The sequence below is a fragment of the Brachypodium distachyon genome, chromosome 3 (assembly GCF_000005505.3).
Source record: "Brachypodium distachyon strain Bd21 chromosome 3, Brachypodium_distachyon_v3.0, whole genome shotgun sequence".
Classification (NCBI taxonomy): domain Eukaryota; kingdom Viridiplantae; phylum Streptophyta; class Magnoliopsida; order Poales; family Poaceae; genus Brachypodium; species Brachypodium distachyon.
In genome coordinates this window covers 45,229,156-45,255,564 of record NC_016133.3, presented here as the reverse complement: position 1 = coordinate 45,255,564, position 26,409 = coordinate 45,229,156, and the positions used below count along the sequence as shown (strand labels likewise).

General features: G+C 42.3%; 3 protein-coding genes across 7 annotated transcripts; 2 read left to right on the top strand and 1 right to left on the bottom strand.

Moving 5' to 3' along the window:
• Positions 1–7,124: 7,124 nt before the first annotated feature.
• LOC100824812 (galacturonosyltransferase 8) lies at positions 7,125–10,971 on the top strand. Its single transcript, XM_003572497.4, has 3 exons — positions 7,125–8,030; positions 9,240–9,764; positions 10,298–10,971. The coding sequence occupies exons 1-3, from the start codon at positions 7,263–7,265 to the stop codon at positions 10,574–10,576; spliced, it is 1,572 nt and encodes a 523-aa protein (XP_003572545.1). The 5' UTR covers positions 7,125–7,262; the 3' UTR covers positions 10,577–10,971.
• A 903-nt stretch (positions 10,972–11,874) lies between these two features.
• On the top strand, positions 11,875–14,606 carry LOC100846430 (50S ribosomal protein L27). Its single transcript, XM_003574944.3, has 4 exons — positions 11,875–12,071; positions 13,644–13,741; positions 13,872–13,993; positions 14,171–14,606. Exons 2-4 carry the CDS (start codon positions 13,663–13,665, stop codon positions 14,405–14,407), a joined length of 438 nt encoding a protein of 145 aa, XP_003574992.1. The 5' UTR covers positions 11,875–12,071; positions 13,644–13,662; the 3' UTR covers positions 14,408–14,606.
• A 783-nt stretch (positions 14,607–15,389) lies between these two features.
• Positions 15,390–25,245, bottom strand: LOC100846123 (probable magnesium transporter NIPA1). Of its 5 annotated transcripts, none has more exons than XM_010237148.3 (11): positions 25,050–25,245; positions 19,829–19,945; positions 19,700–19,740; positions 19,426–19,596; positions 19,192–19,248; positions 18,433–18,523; positions 18,197–18,357; positions 17,608–17,735; positions 17,382–17,519; positions 16,517–16,609; positions 15,390–16,119 (listed from the first exon to the last, which is right to left on the bottom strand). In XM_010237148.3, the coding sequence occupies exons 4-11, from the start codon at positions 19,550–19,552 to the stop codon at positions 15,943–15,945; spliced, it is 972 nt and encodes a 323-aa protein (XP_010235450.1). In that variant the 5' UTR covers positions 19,553–19,596; positions 19,700–19,740; positions 19,829–19,945; positions 25,050–25,245; the 3' UTR covers positions 15,390–15,942. The 5 variants fall into 5 exon arrangements, with proteins under 5 accessions (XP_010235450.1, XP_024317166.1, XP_010235451.1 ...); XM_024461398.1 differs by lacking the exon at positions 25,050–25,245 and having other exon boundaries at positions 15,390–15,824; positions 15,906–16,119; positions 19,829–25,031; XM_010237149.3 differs by lacking the exon at positions 25,050–25,245 and adding an exon at positions 20,303–25,030.
• Between the last annotated feature and the right edge of the window lie 1,164 nt (positions 25,246–26,409).

The following is a 26,409-nucleotide window of genomic DNA, read 5'->3' as shown; positions in this document are numbered from 1 at the left end:
TACGAGCTATGGGAAAAGAAGAGACTCACACTTTCTTACTTACGGACTTGGGGTTGTTTGGCGAAAGTCAATGTGCCAATTACCAAGAAACGTAAGTTTGGACCAAAAACCGTTAATTGTATCTTTCTTGGCTACGCACTTCAGAGTGTTGGCTATAGATTCTTGGTTGTAAATTCTGGAGTACCTGACATGAGTGTCGGTACAATTATGGAGTTCAGGGATGCTACATTCTTTGAGGACATATTTCTCATGAGAGATATGCATAGCACATCTAGAGAGGATCATGATGTACCTGCTGAACCCGTCAGTTCAGAGGAACATCAGGATCATCGTGTAGCTCCTGAACCCGCTATCCCAGTGGAAAATCTTGAACAAACACTTGATGAGATTCCTGAGGAGTATGACAATGAAGCCCCTATTAGGGGTAAGCAACAAAGGATTGCTAAATCCTTTGGTGATGATTTCATTGTGTACCTCGTGGATGACACCCCTAAAACCATTAATTTGGCCTTTGCATCTCCGGATGCAGACTATTGGAAGGAAGCCATTCGTAGTGAGATGGATTCTATCATGGCTAATGGTACTTGGGAGGTCGTTGACTGTCCGTACAGGTGCAAACCTGTAGGATGCAAGTGGATATTCAAGAAAAAGCTTAGGCCTGATGGTACTATTGATAAGTACAAGGCGCGGCTTGTGGCCAAGGGTTTTACCCAGAACGGAGGTGAAGATTTCTTTGATACTTACTCACCTGTAGCTCGATTGACCACAATCAGAGTATTACTATCACTGGCTGCCTCATATGGTCTGATCGTCCATCAAATGGACGTTAAAACAGCTTTCCTTAACGGAGAGTTGGATGAGGAAATTTACATGAACCAGCCAGATGGATTTGTAATAAAGGGTCATGAAGGCAAAGTGTGTAAGTTATTAAAGTCTTTATATGGCCTGAAACAAGCTCCTAAGCAATGGCATGAGAAGTTTGACAAAACTTTAACATCTGCCGGCTTTGTTGTAAACGAAGCTGACAAATGTGTATACTACCGCCATGGTGGGGGTGAGGGAGTTATACTTTGTTTGTATGTCGATGACATACTAATATTTGGGACTAACCTCAAAGTGATTGAAGAGGTTAAGACTTTTTTGTCGAAGTGCTTTGACATGAAAGACCTTGGTGTAGCTGATGTTATTCTGAACATCAAGCTCGTGAGAGGCGACAATGGTGAGATCACTTTGTTGCAATCTCACTATGTGGAAAAGATCTTGAGTTGTTTCGGTTATGCTGATTGTAAACCTTCTCCAACTCCTTATGATCCAAGCGTTCTGCTTCGAAAGAATCACAGAATTGGAAGAGACCAACTGAGATATTCTCAGATTATTGGTTCGCTCATGTATTTGGCTAGCACAACTAGACCTGACATCTCTTTTGCTGTGAGCAAACTGAGTCGGTTCAATAAGAATTCGGGAGATGATCATTGGAGTGCACTCGAGAGGGTCATGCGCTATCTAAAGGGCACAATGAGCTATGGTATACACTATACTGGGTACCCCAAGGTACTTGAGGGTTATAGTGATTCAAACTGGATATCTGATGTTGATGAGCTAAAGGCCACGAGTGGATATGTGTTCACACTCGGAGGGGGCGCTGTTTCATGGAAGTCTTGCAAGCAAACGATCTTAACCAGATCAACAATGGAAGCAGAATCAGCATTAGATACATCCACGATTGAAGCCGACTGGCTTCGTGAGCTCTTGATGGACTTGCCGATTGTTGAAAAACCAATACCGGCGATTCTTATGAACCGTGACAATCAAACTGTGATAGTCAAAGTGAACAGTTCTAAAGATAACATGAAGTCATCAAGACACGTCAGGAGACGTCTGAAATATGTCAGAGCAATGAGAAATTCTGAAATAATAGCATTGGGATATATCCCAACGGCTAAAAATCTGGCAGATCCCTTTACAAAGGGTTTATCAAGGAATGTGATAAAATCTGCATCAAGGGAGATGTGGTTGCGACTCACGTGAGTTACCATGGCGGTAAACCAACCTATGTGATCGGAGATCCGTGAATTAGGACCTGGGAAACAAGTCATTGGATAACTGAGGAGAGTGTACATTCTTTATCCCACTCCGTTGACGATGCATTACTCTCGTGTACTGTATGGTAGGTTGTTTAACTTAATGTGTTCTAACGCGTTGCATTAATTTGCAAAGGAGATACTGTCCTACAGAGTAGTCTCTAAAGAACACACCTATATGAGCCTGACTGTTGGTCGCAGTTTATGAGATTTGGGTGGTCTCTAGTAAGCTCATGGAAAGGCCTGGAGAATGACTTATATGCTCCACACTGCGGGGTAGCATTCGGCAGCCCAGTACCAGACAACAATTTAGTGAAGTTCTAACACAGAGAAGTGACAATTCAAGGTTTGTCCATTGTTCAGTTGTGTGTGAGTGAAGCTATTTGTTCAGGTGGATGTTCAACCTTAACCGGTCTCCACTGAAACGCTGGTATATCAAAAACAGAGTTTTCGATCGATGGCAATTTTATGTGCTTATGAGATATTGTGAAGGATTGTTAGAATTTTGGGTTAGTCCCAAGGTCCAATCTGAAATTAATTCCTAGAAAATCTCAAAAGCTCATTCATGTAGTGGGATGAGGAAGTGGGAATAGTCCCACCTTACTAGTTTAGTGGGAGTTGGACCAATATATAAAGTACGTTGGATCTCACCTCTTGAGCAAGTGAGCAACGGAAATCTCCACGCGCGCTCCTCCTCCTCCTCCTCCGCTCGCCTCATCACGATGCGTGTGCCGTGTTTCGTGGATCGATTTTGAGTTCGAGTTCGAGTTCGAGTTCGAGTTCGAGTTCGAGTTCGAGCCGGGCCGGGGCAGGGCCGTGCTTATCTTTTTGGCAGTCGGAATCCGTTGCGGACGCGTAACAAATCCCGATAATTGCGGAGTCGGTTTTGGTTTCCTAAACCGAACCGAAGTCCGCCTGCGTGCCTATATAATAAGACGACCGCGGCCTCCGGACGGACCACGCCACAACCCTAGCCGTCACGCCCACGATCCAATCTCGCTTTTCGCCGCCAATTGCTACTCCATCCCGTCGACTGCGTGCACAGATCGTCGGGAGAGAAGGCTTCCGGAACCCCGACCTTCGAGATCCTGCCCGGGAGACGGTCGATAAGGTTTTTGGGAAGCGTTCTCACGCGACTGCTCGCTTCTTCACGTCCCTGTTTCGTCGGCATCTTCATCACCAATGGCCGACGACCTCGGAGATCCCGCGGCTCAGGCTGCCGCTCTAGCTCAGCAGCAGCAGGCTGCCCAACTCCAAGCCCAGGCAACCGCTGCTGCACAGGCACAAGCGCAGGCGCTGGCCGCTGCCTAGGAGGTAGTCAAGGCTGCTGTTGCTGCCGGCGTGAACATCGACGCCGCCGGACTCGTCACCGACCTCAACAAACAAACACAAGAAAAGAGTACAGCACGTACGTAATCTGCTCTTTCTTGTTGATTTTGATTAGTAGTTTTATTATTCATGCCGTGAAATTAGATGAGTTTTATTGATGTGCGTTGCTATTTAATTTGTCTAGTTCGCATGATATAATATGCTACATGTTTTACACATTGTTTTTCTGGATTAAATATTCATCGAAATTACCTAATTATTTAACACAGCGAACATACACCTGACCATTTATTTTAAGAGGGGCATCGATACTTCAGTTCATTTTCTGCACCCCAATTTTGGGTTCTAGGGAGCAGTGTATATATTCAGATTGTAGGAACAGGTCCATGTACACATTTCCTGAGTATATAGTAAGGTCAATAAGGTGTTGTTCTATACGTATGTATTCAGGTTTTACTTCTGGAATTTTACAACTTTGTCGTTCTATAAAGGATAGCTTTGCCAGCATGGTTTCCTAATTAAGGGGTACAAAAAAGAGAGATAACTGAATTAGGCACTCCTCCTTTCAGATCAATAATAGGCATTCACTAGTCCACTTGTCAAATAAACAATGTTAATCGGTAGCGGCCTACCTTGGCTTCATGTTGTACATCAGTAGCAATTGTTCACATCAATACTGGCCGATTAGCTTGGCTTTGTAGACCCATGGTGTAACAATCAGGCTAGATTTTTTTTTGACGAAAACGTTAGAAGAAGCTCCGACAGTATAACAATCAAGCTAGATTTATTTAGACTCTATGTTCTTAGGCAAGGACCATTAAAGTACTCCCTCCATCCGGAAAAAAGTGACTTGAGATACAGATCCAAATCACTTATTTCCGCATGGATGGCATTGGTGGATCCATAGGGTGGCCATGAAATTCGGCCCATATATTACTACACCTTATATCATAAGCCCAAAGAAAAAAGAAAAACAGGCCGCTGCCACCAGCCCATCTCCTTGTTAGGCTCGGCCGGCTCAGTCTAATTTAATCGATTGCTCCATTGGGGCCTAGTCTAATTGATCGATCAGCGGAACCCCATCGATCAGAAGTCACGGAACCGCTTGCTTCTTGCCGTCGCCGACTGCTGGTCTGGCTAGCGATCAGCATGCCGGCAACTTGTTTTTCGCTCTTTCTCGGATTCAAATTAAGGTTTGCTTGAACTAAAATTGACAAATTCCAATGTTTTATGAAAAATGAGGAAAGTGTGTCGACTTCTTTTTATGCAAATTTTGTACTTAATTATGACTTTCAATATGCTCTCAAGACTTTATTGATGATATATTTGTATCGTGTTTTTGGCAATTCAATATTAGCATATTTACTGTTGGCGAGTAATATTTGGAGTAAAAAATAGTTGGTTATAATATATATATTGGGGTAAAAAAAAATTGTACATTGGACCAGCCTGCCTCACAAACCTAGATCCGCCGCTGATGGATGGAGTACATATAATCATGTTATTAAATTACTTAATTATTCTTAGCTTATACATATAATCCGCCGCTGATGGATGGAGTTGAATCTAAAGGCAGTATTCAAACAAAATTACTACTCATGCCTTAAGGTAAACCAACCAGAACCTTTAGAACACAATCCACATGTCATAGAATTAGTAACCCTGAGATTCAAATTAGCATCAAATTGTGTGAAGTACTGCTATCATTCATGAGAAAAAAAACAATAATTAAGTTTGAATTGAGTTAAGCTTTAAGGCTGATTCCGGTTGTTTGTTTGTGTACAGTTTGTTTAGCTCTTTTTTTTGTTTTGTTCAGCCCTTGGACTTTGTTGCCGTCTCGGCGCTTCTTCCGGTTGTTTGTTTGTGTACAGTTTGTTTAGCTCCTTTTTTTTGGTTTTGTTCGGCCCTTGGACTTTGTTGCCGTCTCGGCGCTTCTTCTGATAAAAATGACACAAACCTAGGTGCGGGTTTGAGGAAAAAAAAAGGAAAAAACGTAGGCTTCAGCATAGTGTGCAGTTATGCAGCCATGGTTTTATGCAGCCATGGCCACATGATAGTTTTGGACACATTTCCAACAATGAGTGTTGCACTGCATATGACAATTAAAGTTGTCGTGGAGAACAATACAGGCATCACGCCCGTAAATCTAAATGATCTATGCCAAAACTATACACTTAGCTAGTGTTCCTTTCAAATGTAAGATAGAAAGAAAATAAATACAGCCATTGCATTAAATATGATGGCAAGAAGTTGATGGATCCACTTTTTATCCTTAGCGAAGCAATCAAGTAAAGGACTTCTCTCCATGCGAAAATAAGTGACTTGGATTTGTATAAACTTGGATCTTGTATATTTCCAGACGGATGGAGTATGAAGATACTTAAGTGCTTTCACTGGGTCTGAACGCAACCTCAACTATTCTATCTAACCCACACCGATTTCTACATATATATTATCCCGTATAATCTAGCCAGAATCAACAAAAAGGACATCATATCAATATGCATCTATTAAAACATCCATCAAAAATAACTCGTGAACATCTCAGAAATCATCACATGTACAGAGGTATCACCGCGATACAATATATATCATAATTATGCCAAGAAGCTCATATCATCATCATTACATACTGCTATCATGTTCAACGGCTCATGTGACCGATCAAGAACGAGATGACCACATAGCTATATATCACCGTGAACACATAGCCGCGATGGATCCCACACAAGCATATCCTTCGGAGATCGGCAAGCATCATGGTGGAGGCAGCAAATTTGAGACTGGATCTTAAAATTGCCTAGGAAGTAGGGTATAGCCGATTTCTCTCTTTTGACGATAGAATGCTTTGGGAATATATTATATAGATAAAAGGATGGAGGGGTTGAGATGGACCTATCGTAAACACGCGGGTCATGAGGTTTGTCCCATGTTGAATAAGTTTCCAACTCTTGCCATCCCGGCAAGGGGTGGATCCTTCAAAACGAAATGGTATGATTTTAGCTTATCGACCACACTCCCGTCATGCTTTTCGCATTAGTGACGATGATAAATATTGTTATCCATCACACTTTCATGTTGATTTGCGGCCTACGATGAGAAAGAATACACCGCAAAAGTTGCATATTTCGCATAAGGCTCTCGGCTAAGAGCCATAGATCCAACAAGGCAACAAGAGACGAATCATCAGTCTCTTCTTCAATATTAACTCCCCAAAATCAGTTTTTCATACGTGGCAGTAAGAGACGGGTGACCTGGAGCGATGGGACAAGCCAATGGTGGGTGGCTTACCATCATCTATGGTCCAGGATTAGCTGGCTCAGAAGATCCATCTTACAAAACCCGCTGTTGCTGCCACTGTCGCCTAGTAGTACTGTACCAGAATTCTGGCCTCGTCGCACTCTCCACCGCCGCGTGGTTATTACACTAACCAACATTCCCGTTTCGTTCGTGATTTCAACCTAAAAAGAATCTCTGACAGGTCGGACCGGTACTGTAATACGAGTCGACGTCGATCTGGTGCGCGACCACGAACCAAAAACCCTGCCCACCCTCCGGATCCCGTCGAGTAATGGCATAACCACCGAAGCTGACTTCTGGGCCCCACCATGGGTGACCCCGCGTGTCAGCGAAAGTAAGCTCAGCTGTCGGCGACGCGATTAGTCTTATAATACTAGTACTACTAGTAAGTAAATACGGCCATTACCATAAGTCCTCTTGCCACTATCCCAAACACTAATCCCTCGTCTTCTTCCCCAACCCCCAACCCCAAGCTCACACGCACATAGTGGTGCGGTGCTCTCTCCTTCTCTCCAATGCGAGGAGCTCCCGAAGGTCGCGAACGCTGAAGCCATGGACGTCGCTACAGGAATCCCTAGACGCGCCGCGCATCCCGTTTCCGTTCTCGTGCTCCTCCTCCTCCTAGCCGCCGCCGCACCGGCCGCCCACGGCGGCTCCGCGGCCGTGAACGGCGACCGCCTCCGCGCGGAGCAGATCCGGAAGCAGGCCTCTGACGCGGCCGCCTCCGCCGCCGCCCTCGCAGCGGCCTCCCGCCGCCTCCACCTCGACCGCGCGCGCCACCTCCGCCTCCTGTCCTCCCTCCACCGCAACCTCACCTCTACGCTCCAGGAACTAGGCGCCGCCTCCGCGTCCGCGTCCGAGCCGGCGTCCCAGGGCGATCAGGTGCGCCGCCTCGACCTCCAGGCCAAGGACCTGATCCGCGCCGCCCGGGCAGCCATCGCCGACGCCAAGCCGCTGTTCGACCCGCAGCTCAAGATCCAGCGCCTCAAGGACGCAATCTTCGCGCAGAACGAGCTGCTCGCGCGCGCCAAGAAGCGCGGCGCGTTCGCCTCCCTCATCGCCGCCAAATCCATACCCAAGCCACTCCACTGCCTCGCTGTCCGCCTCACCGCCGAGCGGATCGCGCTGCCCGACAAGTTCGCGGACCCGGTGCCGCCGCCAGCTGCACTAGAGGACGCCTCACTGTTCCACTACGCCATCTTCTCCGATAATGTGCTCGCCGCCTCCGTTGTGGTCCGCTCCGCCGTGGCCAACTCGGTGGACCCCTCAAAGCACGTCTTCCACGTAGTCACCGACCGGATGAACCTCGGAGCCATGCAGGTTTGCCCTGTCCTGTTTTTCCATCTTCTATGTGTGTTATGTCATGATTTTCTTAAAAGACAGGTGTTATGACATTTCTACTTTGGAATGAGGCTTGGTTCTTGTGGATCCAGATTGTCAAAAAAAGAAAGAAAAGAAAACAAATTTAGTTTGTCTAAATGTGGTGGTATTCAGCTGTGGTTGTTTACCAGCAAGATCACACAAGACTGAATTAGGTTCTTAAGTTTTATTCATTTTCCCAAACAATGTAGTGAATTGAGTGTACAAAATTAAAAGCAAGAATGATGCTAGTTTTTGCAACAGTTGGCATGTATAACCCCAAAGGAGTCCCTCACTCAGTGTAATACCAGTGTCGTCAGGTTTTAAATTCTTGGTTAATCTTGCCTTGGCAGATCTAAACAATTGACAGTGTTAAGTATCTAATTCACTCTTATTATGTGCCCTTTTGTGTAGTGCACATAGTGGTTCGGTATTGCAATGAAGGTGTTGCAGGATGTGCTCTGTATCGACTTCTCATTTGAAGAAATACCATCATCGCCACCATTTCCTAACACCCATGTGTAATCTGCAGCTATTCCAGTCTCTGGGCCATGTCCATGCACAACATTTTCCAATAATCAATAAATCATGGCTGCTGTTTTTTTTTCTTGTGACATTGACCAATGCCACTTGTTGCTGGTTTTGATTGGTCGAGGAGGAACTACCAAACTAATTACATTTTCTATATGCTGGTGCAACAACAAGCCACATGGTCGATTCGGTTCATAACCTATGAACATTTTATGTTGAGACTGGGTAGAACTTTTATGATATGCTGGAGTGTCTAGGAAGTGGTGCATTCAGCTGCTGGTTGATAGGATCTAACTATGTTGACGGTAACAAAACCTAGAAGGGCCAAACAATCCGCGAAATGAAACTTGGTAGTATGTAAAGATGTTTATAGCTTTTTTTAAAAGACAAAATTGAAGCAAGGTTTGTAAATTCAATGTTGATTTGGACATTGTTAATAGGTTTTGACTTCAGTGTCTCACCAGTGGGAATACTATCATACTAATTAGTACCAGAAAAATTCAAAAGCATAGATCTTGTATGTCTAGATTTTCTTTCAGACATTGAGATTGTGTGTTAAAGTTTCTACAGTTTTAAATTTCATGGTTCTATTAATATTTTCTGTTCAAAGTGGGTTAAAGCGATTTCATGCATCTGCAGGTGATAATCTGCCTAATGGACTTAAAAGGTGCACACTATGAGGTTAAAGCGTATGAAGATTACAAATTTCTTAACTCCTCCTATGTTCCTGTGCTCCGGCAACTGGAGTCTGCAAACCTCCAGAAATTCTATTTTGAGAATAAGCTTGAGAATGCCACCAAAGATGCTAGTAATATGAAGTTTAGGAATCCAAAGTATCTCTCAATGCTTAACCACTTGCGATTCTACTTGCCTGAGATGTACCCAAAGCTGCAGCAGATTCTTTTCCTGGACGATGATGTTGTGGTACAGCGAGATCTTACAGGATTGTGGAAGATTGACATGGATGGCAAGGTGAATGGAGCAGTAGAAACGTGTTTTGGATCGTTTCATCGGTATTGGCAGTATATGAACTTCTCGCACCCCCTTATCAAAGAGAAGTTTAATCCTAATGCATGTGGATGGGCTTACGGCATGAATTTCTTCGATCTTGATTCTTGGAGGAGGGAGAAATCTACTGAGCAGTACCATTACTGGCAGAATCATGTATGTTTCCTTGCATTACCATATTATTCTTTCTTTTATTGTTGGAACTCTCATTTCTGTTTTTATTAATAAATGTAGATGTGGCACCAAGCTGTTGCATGTGATATGACACTTAGCATAGCGTTTAAGAGTCACGTCGTTCATAAAATCGATGAAACTGGTTAATATTACTCTGTATAGTACTCCGTAAAAGATAACTGAATTCTGTTAAGCTTTCACTTCCATCTTGTTTGCATGGTTATGGCTTGCTAAAGAGTTAAGATCAATTTTTATTGGTTACCAGGACACTAAGTTAAATTACTGAAGTTAGCCTAGCCAGACTGGGACAGCAAGATAAATTACTGAAGTTTGTGTTTCTGTGCCCCCTGAAGTTATAGCCCATTTGTCGTTTGTATGTCCCCTAAAATCTGTAGCCTTGTTAGTTCTAGACGCCATAGTTTACCGTAACTGGGGACACATTCTATAAATTCTTCTCTAGGGATATCTGATCCATGTATATGAAATAACATCCTTGCTGCTTGTGTCTTCTTCAGAACGAGAACCGTACACTATGGAAGTTGGGAACATTGCCTCCGGGTTTAATCACATTCTACTCGACGACAAAGCCTCTGGACAAATCTTGGCATGTTCTTGGGCTGGGATACAATCCAAGCATCAGCATGGAAGAGATTAGAAACGCTGCTGTCGTGCATTTTAATGGTAATATGAAGCCCTGGCTGGATATTGGTATGAACCAGTTCAGGCACCTTTGGACAAAATACGTTGATTATGGCGATTCCTTCATTCGTCAGTGCAATTTCGCACCACCATAGAAGGAGCGCATTGCCTTGCTTCTATAGAAACTGAAGAAGATCGGGGACAAGAGCTAGAGAGCACTGCAGCAGGATCACATGTGTGCTGTCGTACAATTTCTGTGGTATTCCAAGACGGTCCAAGACGTTTGGAAAATAGAAGTATAGTACTGAGGCGGCAAATTATTCTTTCTAGGTCATGTTGTACTACATCATTGGTTGAGTCACGTTGTTAATACTGTTCACAGCATGAAATGTATTTTCATCCCGTCTGTAATAATCTTGTGTGTGTCCCCCGAGTAGTGTTATGTTTATACGTGGATACTAAAACCGAATTGTCTATGATGTGTTTATTCTCCACCCTAGAACATCGTTCTTATCACGCACCTGTTTTATGTACAGGTCTGGTTGTGCATTGTTCCTGACTTCTAATGTCAGTTTTCTTGTAGTACCTACCGTTGTTATCACGCACCATAGCTGCATTCCTGAAGTCAGTTTTCGTACGTAATTTGGAGACTATCGAGCTGTTTCTGGCAATCTTGTGATGGCATCGAGAACAGAATATTGCTAGTAAAAAAATCACAAGAAAGGGTTGTATCACTTGACATTCAAAGCCAAAATAAGAAGAAAATCTCACAAGAAATGGAGTACCACTTGATATTGAAGAAAAAATAAACTTTGTGCCTGAACTCACCAAGATCTCTTTTTATCCCTGATCTCGGGAAGCTAATGCAGTAGCTTATGAACTTGCACAAGTGGCTCAGAGAAGTCCCGACTCCTGCCTCCTCCTTCTTTTCTCTTTTTTAGGAACATGCTTTATTTATTCAACGAAGAGTACAATTCCCTTGATTGAAATAATGTAAAGCGACGCAATGATTTCGGATAAACCGAAAGTTATTTCAAAAGTCTTTGCAGCCAACTTTTCTAATTACGTCATTCACATCATGATATTTCTCTAGATCTCCGGTGACTCTTGGCTGCCTCCTTTTGGTTTGACATACAACAACCTTGCAGCCTCTCTCGGTTTATGCTCTAAATTTTTTTAAAGGATTATACAGGCCCTAATTTTTTCTTTAGATTAGTTTTTTCTAGCGAAAAGAAGACGACCGTACTGAAGCGATAGATGACTATTGACGAAGTTATATGAGCATTTTTTTAGATTAATGTTTTTTTTGAACGAATGCTTACAAAAAATTTTAGCGAAACGAATGTTTTACGTTAACAATAATAGTATGCAGGCCCCTGTAGTTACGGACTGGAATAACCAAATAAGGCCCAAGGCCTGGTAAGCCCAGTAACATCCATGTGTCACACGCTCACAACGTGTCCCACGAATCGTCGAGCCGTTCCCCTCCTTTACCTCGCGTTGCCGCCGCCGCCTCTGCGATTCGAGCGCCGCCGCCCGCCGGCGGTGCAGGAGAAGGAGACGCCCGCACCCCGCTGCCCGCCTCTGCAATCTCCCTCGCAGTGCAGCAAGACGGCTTCCACCCGCCTCGGCGCCTCCCGGCCCTCCCCTGTAAGGCTTTTTCCCTACTCACTCAGTTCATCTGTAATTGTCCATGTCACTCCGTCGTTTCATCGAACATCTTCCGGATTGCTTGCAACATGGAATCCTGCTGACTCCGGATCCTAAGATCCAAAGCTGATTAAGGAGGGGTCGCTGGCTGCGCAGGGGGGCTGCAGGGGAGGGGCGCGGGGGAGGGAAGGGAAGGGCGCGGTGGAGGGAGGAGGAGAAGAGGGGAGGGGCGCGGTGGAGGGAGGAGGAGCAGAGGGGAGGGGAAGGGGGCGGTGAGGCTGGCGGCGCTGCTGTCCAGAGGAGGAGCAGAGGGGATGGTGCTCGGGCAGGGATTGGGAGAAGGAGATGGTGCGGCTGGATTGGGAAAATTAGCACATAGAGATGAGAATGCACTGGATTTTTTTTTCATTCTTCCATATGACATTGCAAATTGAGTAAAATTCTGTACAAATAGATTGATATTTGTATACCATTTCTGAAATTACCGAGTGTTGTGATGGATTCTCAAGATGATACAATGGGTATGTATACCAGTTTATTTAGTGAGCGTGTCGTCGTTGATGAAGTTTGGGATGACACAAAATTACAGCCCTTTTGGAGAGCAACCAATTCCAAATGAAATTGTTACTCCTCCAGTGAGACCAAACAACAAGAGATCCAAAAAATAAAACATTTTTATTTTAATTATATGCGTTTCAAATATACGATTTCAAATAAACTCATTTGAAATATTGAAGTTTAGAAAATCGGTTGGAAGATATGAATGTAATATAAACAAATGAATTATAGGGGATGGGATTCAGGAATCTGCCGAAGAGAGTTGGGATTTGGGGAGCCAAATGGGATAGGGGATCCCAATATATGAGATTTGGGGGATGAGATATAGGGCATCTGCTGGAGTTGTTCTAAAAGCCCCATCTTGCTGCCCCCTGTTTCATCTCCTTAATCTCCTCCAATTTGTAACTGAGGCAAAAATCAAGGGCGGCCGCCCTACCTTGCCCTACTGGGTCCTCCGCCCGTGTTTGTCCGTGTAGTCTCAGGCACAAATCAGCCAGATCCGAATCATTCATATCATGAATTTGCGATCTGGCAATTTGGGATTCGGTTATTTGAATTTCATTTATTCCCAGTTTTTCTTTTCAATTGATGATTTGACCTTTGCTTTATTGCATCGTACACTATTGACTAAGAAATGTGCAATGGATTGCCGATGTATTTGGTGAACCAAACAAGTCTGTCGTTTTGCCCATTTCATTTACACATTGTAATTTCATTACTTTTACATCACTTTTCTCGAACCAAACACATTCTTAGTGTGAACACGTATTGGCCGACATGGTAACACTTCTGCTTAGTAAAATTACAGCGCAAAATGGTACTCCCTCCGTTCCTAAATTCTTGTCGTTGTTTTAGTTCAAACTTGCACTGAAACAGCGACAAGAATTTAGGAACGGAGGGAGTAGAATTGATGATATGCACATCTGAAAAGAGCGGAACGTGTACTTATGCATGTACTTGTTTTCATGATTGTACATTATTAGTGTAATCACAGAATCATTATAATGGCTGCAGGTAACTTGTGGCGAACAAGATGGCTTTCTCATCAGTTTTCAGGAGAGTAAATGTCGAAGAACTAATCTCAAATGTTTCGATGTACACTAGCGCAACAGGTAATTCCTTGGGCTTTTGGTAGTTTGTGTGACTTTAAACTCGTATCCTTTTTCCAACGCAAAAGAACTCGTATCCTTTTGCTGTTCCGAACGAGTTATTTGACTCTTTGGGATCTGTACTTGATTCCAGAGTCATCTGGAGCAATGAGCTTGGTATTTAGGCGTTGGGCCACCAAAAAGACTGCTGGATCAACAAAAAATGGCCGTGATTCTAACCCCAAGTATTTGGGTGTTAAGAAGTTTGGTGGAGAGGTATCTTGATATGCTCCTTATCATTTTGGTCCTTTTTCTTGTGAATAGCTTTACAAGAATAGCCAAGTCACATAGAAATATCTAAGAATTCAGAAATTTAGGTTTGATGATCTCGTATTGGCATTGATAGATGATAGCATACTGCTCGTTATGCTTATGTTCGTGTTAATTTTTCAGAAAGTGGAACCAGGAAACATCATTGTTCGCCAAAGAGGAACCCGGTTTCATCCTGGAAACTATGTTGGCATGGGGAAGGATCACACTCTCTTTAGTCTGAAGGAAGGCCACGTTCGATTCGAGTGCCACAAGCTGACTGGCAGGAAGTGGATCCATGTTGATCCTGTAGCTGGGCACGTACTCCACCCTGTCTACGCAAATGGCTCCACCACCGCAGTTGATATGGAGCAACTGTAGTAATCCTGCATGAATTGAAGTAATATAATAGCTTCATGTGAGTACTTGAGCTTGCCATGAGCATTTATTTTTGCAGGACTTGTTCTGGTACAAAATCCGACTTCTCAGCTCTATGTTGAAATGGTTGCAATAAGTCTGAACTATGCACATTATTATGTTCATTTTTATCATTCATTTGGTCAAAACATAGTTGCTTTCATTTTCCTGTGTTGCGTAGCGTCTGGCTAAATCCATGGGACATTTGCTGCTTCACAGAACGACTTCAGTCGGTAATTTATTCTCTTGGTGAGGTAGTTAACTACCAGTGAATGAACGTCTCTACGTGCAAGCGATTGTCACTTTCAGTTCGTGGGCACTTCAGGTTCTCAATGTAGTTTTCTACGAGGTTGGATTCAATGCAATTTTTTTCTTTCAAATCGCATGCAATGTACTCCCTCCGTCCTAATATACCAGACGCCTTAAAATCTCACGGGTACCAAGGATGGCAGAGTAGGAGACCAATGATGCGGAGAAATCCCTTCCCTACCTTGCTGAGACTAGTACACATGATCTAGATTAATTGCCTCGTTTGATGTGCAGGCCAGGAACACACCAATGAATAGGAAGTGCAGGCGTTAGGAGTGGTCAGGAGGGCTGGAAAATCACTTTACTTTACCGATTGTTTAGTAAAAGCAAGTTCTGACACATGCCTGGTATACATGGTATACATGGACCGTGCCTGGTATACATGGACGGAGGGAGTACTGGGTCATCAGAACACATGCTATTTTTTTAGTTGTATGGAAATTCAAATTCTGATCATTGCGCCATGGGGCATTCGGGAGGTCAGGCCATTTTCATCGTTGAGCTTGCCACTGCTACAAGAAAATATGCCACTGCTTTTGGAGATTATCTTGAGAACCAGCCACTTAGACAAGTTGTTTTTCCCCATTTTTGCTCAAGTGCCGTATGTACTACTTCGTTGATATTATGAAAACTGCGGTGGTATTTAATGCTATGTATTCCTTCGGAAAAAAATAATCTGGTTGCACAAATACTCTGTTTCCTACACTGCTCTAGCATATGCATCCTTCGTGGAGATGCGGAGGCCAAGGTTATAAAGCTTCCATTTTCTAAAACTAAATAAATTTGAAGTCCTATGCTGTCAAGGGCCTCAAGGCTCTGTATTCATACATTTCCGCCGTACAAGGAAAATGGAAACCTTTAACACCACCACTATGTGCTACCAGTAGAAAAGAGTAATCATGCAAGTCTGACGGGAGGGAACCCAAAATTTACAAGATAATGTAGCTAGCAAGATCGCCAAACAGCACGGCTCTTTTGCAACACGGGATACCTTTTCTGCTCCTGCCAGGATGAACTGGTTGAAAATCCCACAAAATCCGCTGTACTCCAAAGAGATCCCAAAACACTCCGCCTGTATACCAATATAATGTTCAATCACTTTCCACATGTGTGTTGTCTCCGCAAATCAATGTTTGGTGCATGTTAGACGTACGTGGAGCTAAAGTTAGTTAATGACTTGAGAGCACACTTCATTCCTCTATACAAATTTGAGGTGGTGGTGGCGGCGAAGGTGTTGGTGCACTCCCCACATGGCGGCTATCGGTGTTGCTTGTGTTTGTCTTGTGCAGTAGAAAAGTTCCTGCGACAATGGTCACAAACCCACAAAGTTGAGTGGCTATCTGTGTTGCACTCTGTGAGACCCAGTCCTGGAATGGGAAAGAACCGTGACCAGATATCAGATGAAATGATGTATGCATAGTATTAGACAGATGCTCAAGTGAATACTACTGTTATTATGGTTGGGAGTTGTTTTTACTACACAGCCCTTCCAAGGAAAGAGTAAACATCTCAGTTACACTAGAACGCATAAAAATTCCGCTATCTAAATTTTCTGGACGTCTGCTTTGTACCATACGGCTAGCATATTCGTGCACGCCAGGGACTATATTATGGAAATCGAGTAAGATAGAATATTAGAAATAAGCTTAGTTAGGAAATTAATTCCCTGGCTTCTCGATTAGCTAGAAATCTCGTTGCAACATTTAAATAAACTATGATAGATAACATGTAAAGATATTTGCAGGTTAACAAGTAGATAATCACCTTGTACATAATCATGTTAGCAAGAATAGTAAGAATGGTGAACATCACGTAATATACAGGAGAGACCACAGCGGTATTGAACGAGTCCAGAGCCTACAGCAAATTCAGCAGAGGTGAAAACAATCATAATGGGACTGGTCAGAACAGATTTGAAATTATCACTTTCTGCACCATTTATGGTCATGTAGCAGTAAACATTTTAGAAAAAGAACTGTCCGTTTGGATGAATAATTCACAATATTAACTGTTTTTTTTTCTTTTTAGAAAAACATTAGTTGTGCTATTTATGGTTCGATGTTAACGAGTCAGAAGAATGAGAAACGTTAAATTTATTACCAGGTACTTTACAGGTGTATTTATAATTGGAAAATTAATGGCAACAAAGCCTCCGTAAAGTCTTCCATTCAAATGTATGACATAATCACCAAGATATGGCTAAACCAAAACTCGCTTGCTCAGAATATCAGCTACATACAGAAGGAAAATAATATAAAGCAAGGCTTAGACAATGCCAGATATTTTTTTAAGAGTGATTATGTGCTCAGCCAGTCGCAGATTGTTCAGATGAGTTGCCATGAAATGGGACAGGTAAATCAGGAATAATAAGTTGAGTAGAATAGACTGAATAGTCACACCATCATGGCCAAACATCTATGCTGAAGAGTGAATTCGCACATGACTCACACAGAACAAAATTCTCATAAAAAACATGCAAATGCATATATATGGCATCACTCACTAAGTCCAAGATAACACCAAGGAATAGAATATTAAAGTTCATGCTTTTAAAATTATAGTTCTCTATACTGAATTTCTCAACATGTAAATTTGCAGAAAAAGGTCTGAAGACATTATGAATGGTTACCTTGTTTAAATAGTTCAACTGTACCAAACAACAAACAAAGACAACAGATATGAAGAACCACGTCTGAATGTAGATGAATTGATTTGATCCACTAAATGAAAGCTTCAAGGCAATAGCAACTGCTTTTACACTGATAACCTGAGCAGTCAAAATATCATGTCAACAAACAATCACTAACTTGATCCATTGAATGAATTAATCTGAAATTATTTTACTACTAATGTACCGTGAGAGATCCCATTAGTGAACATATCGCAATATAAACAAGCATCTTCCTGTGTCCAGAGCGTTTGACAGCCCAGAAGATCAGAAAAAGAGCGCCAACCACAGCCAAACATGAATAAACAATAAAACCTGCAGAAATTATACTTGCATGTTAATGTGGAGAGTGCTAACAAAGATAGAACTAGTTCAAATGTGAATTAGGCAAAAAAAAAGAGCATAAAATAGATTTGCATTGAAGAAAAGTTTATGATGTTCAAGTAATCTTTCGAGATGCTGAATCATTGCGATCACCATTTTATAAGCAAGATCCATCCTTGCAAAAAGTGTGACAATAATTGAATAATCAAAGAAAAATTTAAAACCAAGATCCTAGATATTCACATATTTTGACCAAATGCTGCCAAATTTTGTAATGTCTGGTAGGATCAGGGCAGATGGTCAGGTCATGAACTATTAAACACTTTTTTTCCTCGGACACAACTCTTTAACACAGATATCGATTACATCATCCTACAGTAGGAACATTGCATCAACAAAGAATGAAATACTATGTGTTTTCTATTGACAGGAGCAGAACTCCAAATATCTACCTGGCTGAGTAGCAAGATGCCATATTTCTCCTACTGAATCAATCTTTCTCTCCTTTGGGGCATGCAAAACTATACCCACAGAACCAACAACACACAAGATGCAACCAACAATACCAAACATATGCAACCTCTCTTTCAGGATGAAGTGTGCAAGCACTGCACTGCATGAGCAAAAGATTAAACGGAAACATAAACTATGGTAAATAAGTAATTCAAGCAAATGGTATAGCTGCTACCTAAATATAATGCTCAGAGCTCCTAGAGGAGTAACAAGTATGGCAGGGGCAAATGCATATGCTGCAAAGTTTGCTACCTCGCCCAGAATCACTGAAAGGTAAAACAAGGTAAGTATCAATAATATTCCGGCTTTCACTTCATCATTACCAAACTGATGCAAGTATAACTATCAGAAATATCATGAACTTTGCTGGTATTAGTGAGGTTGCGCCTCTATCCTTTTAAGAGGAATAAGAATCTAGTGAAGGATAGAGAATAACAAATATCTGCAGTGAACTAGACTTGCATGACATGTATGGATTTGCAGTTGTCTTACTCGATGGTTCACTAAACAATGAGAACCCTACAGATAAACTGTAAGTTGAAATCAGTCGGATAAATTGCTTTTTAAATAGGGCAGGAGAGCTTTGTAAAAAAAATATCATCTCTGCCACTCAAACCAACATAACTTTGCTGCTGTGCTCTCCCTCAGGAAAGAGCAATGGAGCTAATTATCGAGTTCACATTGCCCGTTTTCACCACTAGAACCCATGAAGGAGATTATTTGTGGGTGATTTTACCCCCAATAGAATTAGTAGAGAAAATACCCCACATTCAGCTTTGAGTTACTCTATGATGGAGTAGTCAGTTATGCAGTTACCAAGCATTATATACACTGGATACACAATCTACTCAAGCACACACAAAAATAGAGCAGAACTGTAGTGCACTTGAAATGTACATAATGCCTAAAAAATGGTATCTCAATCCACACTTACTAGTTATCATTCCCAGCCACCATAATGGCTCATACAAGTATGAATGACCTCCAGAACCTACAATGCATTAGAACAAGAGCTCAAAATTATCAACAAGTTATACTATATAAAATGCCAATAGATATCTTATGGATCATTAAGATAAAAGTTTCAGAAACGTTCAAAATATTCACTTGAAAACACTACAATATTAAGGGTGCAGTCTTATTAAATAGCTCTTAGAACAGGCACAACCTGCTCTTACCCCAGAATCCCCAGCCTTCTTCAGCCCAATTTTCTTGATCACAAAGCTTGAACCGATGAATGCACTGGATGACATTGCTAAAGTCAAGCCTCTCACGTTGTCCAGAGAGGCCACCATATTTGGTGGAGTATTATCTCACAAAGTAACCCAAGAACCAAATCCTGCAACCAAAAGAAAAAGCAAGGGGAGGAAAGGAAAATAAGAGAAATTTCAATATAGTGAACTACTATACAAATATTCAAGTTCATTGCTCAATTGTACAACCTCAGGTTGCTTTTGCTGAACTCCCAAGAGCCAACCTTGCACTGAAGAAGATAAAAGCAAACTGAACATTGATATATTTCAAACAATGTTATATTTGATCTTCGCAGGTGTCATGAAGAAAGAACCAACCTTGAACTGCTTGAAGTTTCAATGTGGTGTGAGCCCAGTAGTCCACTGTCAGAAGAAACTGGTGTGGAATTACGATGTCCTTCAGGAATGGTACTTCTCTTTATTTTCGTGCTAAAACTAATATGCACAATAAGTAACCACAAAAGATCCCAGTGTTATTTTACTGATAAGTGATGACACTAAATGCCCAAAATGTAAGGCAAAGGAACATAAATGGAAAAACTTGATTTGTCTGTTGGAAAAGGCTATGTAGGATAATGATCATGAAACCAATCAGGCAAATCTTCAAATGTACGAAAAAGACTCAACAAAAGAACAAACAAGATTGCATTGAGATGCAAAGCTTTTGTCTTTTCTAAAACAAAGAACAAACAACATAACATAAATCCTATGTCCTGCAAAAACTTCCTTTTTTAGCAGAAAGCAATGGAGCTGCATTTATATCACAGTGAACAGAAATGAAATGCACATTACATGGTAGGACAGAGGAAGCTCCCAAGGTTAATTCCTGCTAAGGCCTTTGCACCTGCTTTATTGCGTCCGAAAGATCATATCAGGGAGCCTAAAGATAAAAAGAACATGTACCACTCTTTTCTGGAAAGAGATGTGTTTTTCTATTCAACTGCACGTATTGCACATGTAAGCAGGTACAACAATCAAAGCATTTTAGATGCCAAAAAACATGAATACAACTTAAAACATCCCCAAGAAATCAGGCATACATGGTATATTTAATTCTATTTGCACCATCAATTAATCCAATGAGTCAAAGCTATATGCTTGTTAAACTCAGTGGGTTCAACTGTACCGGTTGGTCTGAATAAATCAGCATCAATTAATATAATGAGTGAAAGCTTCGGCTTTGTTAAGCTCGGTAGGAGCGTTTATTTGAGGACAATAGTGATGATTGATTCCTTTTATGATGCTGGGAATGGTCTAACAGGCTGAATTTGAACCTAATGCGGCTGACAATTGTTTGAAAAGTTTTCTAAGAGGGATGCAAAAATGTTCACGATGAAGCTTAAAAGATCCTCTCAATCAGACATCACTCACTAGTCCATTGTTGCCAGCCTCATGACAGAATTGGTGAGCAAGAAATTTGATTGGTCTTTTCCCATTCATGACCATGTGACAAGTACGGGAAACATTGCTGCAAAGCTGAGATTGATGGACATTGACTTGAGTGTTCCTTTTTCTTCAATATATAAGAACCCAGTTTTGCCAGAGTTTGGCTCGTTCCAGGTTACCAAATGTGGAGCTTTGTCCTTCATTGGCCTTGGCCTTTCTTCACTGGATTCATTGCTACTGCATGAATTGTTTGTGATCATGAGATTATGAGATTTAAGTATTTAACTGAGTGATCTTTTATTTAATTTAGTCTTAGTTCATCCTGTAGAAGCATGGATTAATCTCGTCAAGATTCTACCTTCTTTAATGGCATCGAAACTCATCTAGAACTTGCCAAACTCTAGAGGCAGTGAGCATGTAATGAAATGAACCAAAAAGAAATTACTCACATCCATGCCTATCAATGTCAGCTATACAGCGATGTTTATTATGTGACCATGATTGGAGAGCAAACAATCAAATTTCTTGACCATCTACTAATACGTGAGGCTGCCTACAACGTCTTTGCTATGGTGTCTGACTGATAGTAGTTTTTAAGCTTTATCATATTTTTTTGCATCTTCTCTTTATAGGCATTGGTGGCTTCACATTTTCAGCAGTTGCTGACCATGCTAGGTTTAAATTCAGCTTGCTAAAACAATTTGCAAGCTTCATAAAGAGATACATAATCCTTGTTAACAAGCAAATAGCTTCACTCATTAAAACAAAAAGGACGCCGCAAATATTAACATATGCTCGCACATTAATGCTTCATAAAGAAATATAGATCCATGTATGAACAAGCTTTGAGTGTGCACCTATCGGTTGAAAAAAGAACTTTGAGTGTGCAACTTGCATAAATTTAAATACATGGTTGAAAGAAACACATTTAATAGATAATTAACTATATTCAAGTCAACATGCACACTATCTTTGGATAAACTAAGACAAGCAATGGCACATTTCTTGTCATGCCACTGAGGTAATAATTCTTGGTAAGAAAATAGCGGCTTACTGTTAACATTACTTTCATGACTCATGCTGCCACATGCCCAAGTGTGAAAGACAACTAGCAAGCACAACAAAATACTTTGATGCACAGCAAAAGGTGTCAAGACCAAATCCTAACCATAAGATAAAGCATTTCACCTGCTGTGCTACTTTATGCAACAACGTTTCACAGAAGAAAAGTACTCGATCACAAAGAATCGAAGCTCTCATACAGCAAAAAGAAGAAGAGAGAAAACCAATGAATCACTTCACATGATTTTATTGCAATTGAAAAGAGTACTCTGCATGTGCTATATTCCAAATGGTTGGGCCTTGAACGTGACGCACCTGCAAAATGGATGACCTGGAGGTGATATTCTGTTTCATGATACTTCCGTTATGTGTTGTTTCAGTTCGGCTATGACATAGCCATGTTTTGGTTGAGTTTCAGGCATGCATAATCCTGGCTCGATGTGTTTTGCCTCGTTTGCTGAAACTCTAGATCTTGTAACTGACTTCGATTTAGTTAATGAAATCTGGAGCACAGGTCCTTCCTCTAAAATATTGCAGTATCTATACCAATATATTAAATTGGAGTTGGTGGTGATGGTATGGGTGTCGTCGTCGACGTACGTCCCGCGCGGTAAAATATCACGCCCTGCGCCTATCAACGTTTCTTTTCTCTTTCCTTTTTTTTCCTTGCCGTGCCTGCAGACAACACCGCCGCGTCCTGCCGCGCGCCGCCCGCCCGCCCCTCCACGCACCCGCTCTCTGCCTGCTCGCGCTGCCCGGCCACCCCTCCATGAACCTGCTCGAGCCGGACCAGCGCGCGTCACCTGGTCGCCCTTCCGCATCAAAAGCGTATTCCCTCAGCCAGGGACCTGCTCGCCGTCAATTCCAGCGGCTAGGGCCGTGCGCGCCGTCTATTCCGGCGTCAAGGTCCGAGCCTCCCACGCAACGCCCCTGCTCACCGTTGATTCCCCCGGCTAGGGCCCATGAGCCCCTCCTTGCTAGCGCCTCTTGCGCGCCCTCGATTCCAGCGGCCAGGGCGCTTGGAGGCTATGGTGGAGACCTAGAAAAATCAAGCACCGGGACAGCGATGGGAGACCTTGACCCTCTCTTCATCACCACCATAGCAAATCCCTGTAAGGAATTAAGCTGTGAGTCATGGCTGCTGGCTGGAGTTCCAAGCACCAGTGGGGAGAGAGGAAGAAAGCAGGGGCTAGGAAGGGGTGGCGCAGAAGGGGGGAATTGGGATTGAGGTGGTGGTGGCGCCTGCAAGACGCATGGAGCAAGGATGGGGAAACTAGAAGACCAGGAGAGCAGGACAAATTCAATGGAGATTAAGGATATCTCCAATCAGATTAGCACATCCTTAAGTCACTTACCAATCTGGTGAGACCTTGCACTTGACGGCACCAAGAATTGAAATAAAATTGCTTTCTTGATTGTTGGTGTGCTGATCTGCTGAATGGAAGTAAGAGTATAAAATAGGGATTTGATGAGAAAAGGGGAATATATTTTTGAGTTAACCATTAATGGTTTAGGCACTTCTTGCACCTACTCTTATCAGCTTTAGAGTTTGTCCTCCTGTGTATAGAGATATGCATGGACACACACACTTTAGAATTTCAGTATGCTTAGAGGAGATTAGTCCTCCTGTTGTATAGAGACATAGAGATATACGTGGCCTGTTAGCATATCATGGATTTCTTTTGTCCCCATCAGATTTGTATGCTTAGAGGAGATTAGTATTCTCAGAAAAAACAACATAGCATCATGTATATAGCAGCAAGGAGAGGTAGAAGTTTAATAGTAAGAGATAGAGAGCTTCATGTCAGAAGTAGATATATAAGACACCCGCAAAAAGAAAAAGTAGATATATAAGTGGTATTTGAGGTCTCTGAACCTATATATAGGCATCAACAAATTGTAGAGTTGTAGACTATTCAACGGAAACATGTGTTAGATAAAATTAGGACTCGCCCATTTCTATCATGATAGATGGTAGCAATTTTTCAGAGAAAGAAAAGAGAAGCTTAGTAAGATGGATATCCTGATCAGATCAAAGTTATGTAGCAGCATACTTTAGAAAGGACATTGACTATACGAATATCCACATGTATAAACTGTATCCATACCCTACACATCAATAATCGGCGACCCATAGGCATAAACGGCAACCCATGACCTAACCATCGAGGTCGGATATCCATGGGTGGGCTTGCTACACAGAAAATTAATGTAGCTCATGGTCTTGTCAAGCCGTAGCAACGCACGGGCACTCCACTAGTGCGATATATTGCAGTAACTTACATCAAGACATAGGCAAACCCATGTATTCACTCCTTTCTTCCTAATTTATCTCTAGCGTTCCCATGAAGATTTTTTTTCCATGCGACCAAAGAGTGGCTGGGTTCCACTATCAACAGATAACCGAACAAACCTAATGTTCCCATGATGATTATGGAACTGGAATACCGCTATCATGTGCGTGTTTCATCTTTTGTGTGCTTATTTTAACCTTTCTTTGTCCCATGGCTGGCACTCCAAATCCGAAACGGCACTGTGCACAACCATTCACCCCAACCACTATCTGTTTACACGAGATCATTAATGCAGTGACCAGGCAATAACGCTATAGCGCACGGCAAGCATCTTCCATGCGTGTTCACGTACAAGCTAGGGACAATAAAAGTCAGATCCGCGCTGGAGCATACCTTTTTGAAAGCTACTTTTCTTCAATAATCCGTTAAACAAGACAAAAATCTTTAGAAAAATCAGGGAGCGCTGAAGCTAACCAGACTTCCAGAACGGAAATCGCAGTGCTCCAAACGAAAAGGGGTTGCTATATTTAGACGAATGAGAAAGGGGAAAGTTGAGATGAGACTGCCTTCGACAAAAAAAAAATACTATGCCGATTCTTCAAAACCTTAATAATGGGAGAACGGGCAAGAATTCATGGGGGGTAGTTTGCGGGAAAAACGGAGAAAAAACCCCAAGGGATGAGGGATGGAAGGCATTTTGGGTAAGAATTAGACATAAATAAGGGGGTGGAATGCATCAATCAATCAACCTAACAAACCGAGATGTAAAATTTCAGACCGAGAAGGGCGGCGGTTACCTGCTCGAGCCCACGACGCGCGCGGGGGGTGGGGCGCGCGAGCGAGGCCAGCGGCGATGCGAGGCGGCGGCGACGGCGAGCTGAGGGCAGGAAGGAGTAGAGAGGAGTCGTGGAGAAGGAGAACGTGGCGGGAGAACGTGGGGGGCGCAGCCCAGGGTGTGTGTGTGGCTGGCAGTGGCAGGAGACGAGGCCACATTGACATAGCGACGATGGGAGTACTACTGGCATCTTTTTTGCTGTTTTCCGTTGGTAACGTGGGCAGGGTCGGGTAGGAAAAGGAAACGCGGGCTGGACCGGGTTGGCAGGGGCAAAATGCAAGCCGGTCTACTCCGCGTCAGGGTGCTGAAAATTACGCCAACTGTTTACTTTCAATGCGTGACGGGCTATGTCGAATTGCGCTCGTACTCATTCGTAGTATTTTATAATTTCTAATCTTTAAAATTTGACAGTAGCTTGTTTCCAAATAAAAGTAAACAAGAAAAGCTGTTGATAAAGCCTCCCCTAATACTTTAGAAATATAGATTTTAGATGGAGTGATAAGTTTAACGGACTCTGAATAAGACTAATCTTATCAGACCATTTCTTTTTCTCACTAGCAATATATTTATAATTATTACAAGAGGGAGGGTTTTCAATATTCTGACACATGTCCTTAATATTACACTCAAAGCATTTATTCCTAGCATCATCATTCAGTTTATTTTTGTGAAAGGAATAAGCAATCTTTTTTGAAGAAAAACATTATATCAATGATCTACTGAAACTTCATTGCAAAAAATATATATACAAATTGTACAAGACAAAAGGAATTATCTAAAAGAGCTGATCTCCCCAAGTCGTGCATATTTCTTTCTTTTTGCGTGATGAAAGACCAGGTTCATCTCTTCTATAAAATATGCCGGCATCTGTACAGTAAAGGTTGAACATTGTTGAAAATGTATTTCATTGCGGATCTTATAGATGCTCCAACAAACATGTGTAGTGATTGCCATGAAGAATGACGCTTGGAGCTGATTCTTGATCTCACTGAAGATCTGATGGATATTCATATGAGGACCAAATTAAGGGCAGAGATATATCCAGCAAGCAAGAGCAAATGAGCACTGGACGACACAGGTGATCTCTTGTTTCAATGAGGTTCCTTTGACAAAGCACACATGCATGTGATTGCGAGAAAAAGTTTTTCTTGAGGAGCATAGCTCTAGTGTTCAGCCTGTCAGCGAGGAGTAGCCAACACAAAAATTTATGCTTCAATTGATAGCAGGAGTCCCAGATCTACCAATATGATGCATGAATCTCAATATGGACAATAAGAGAAGTGTAAATCTTGGCTGCAGAAAAGCCCTGTTGACTGCCGCAA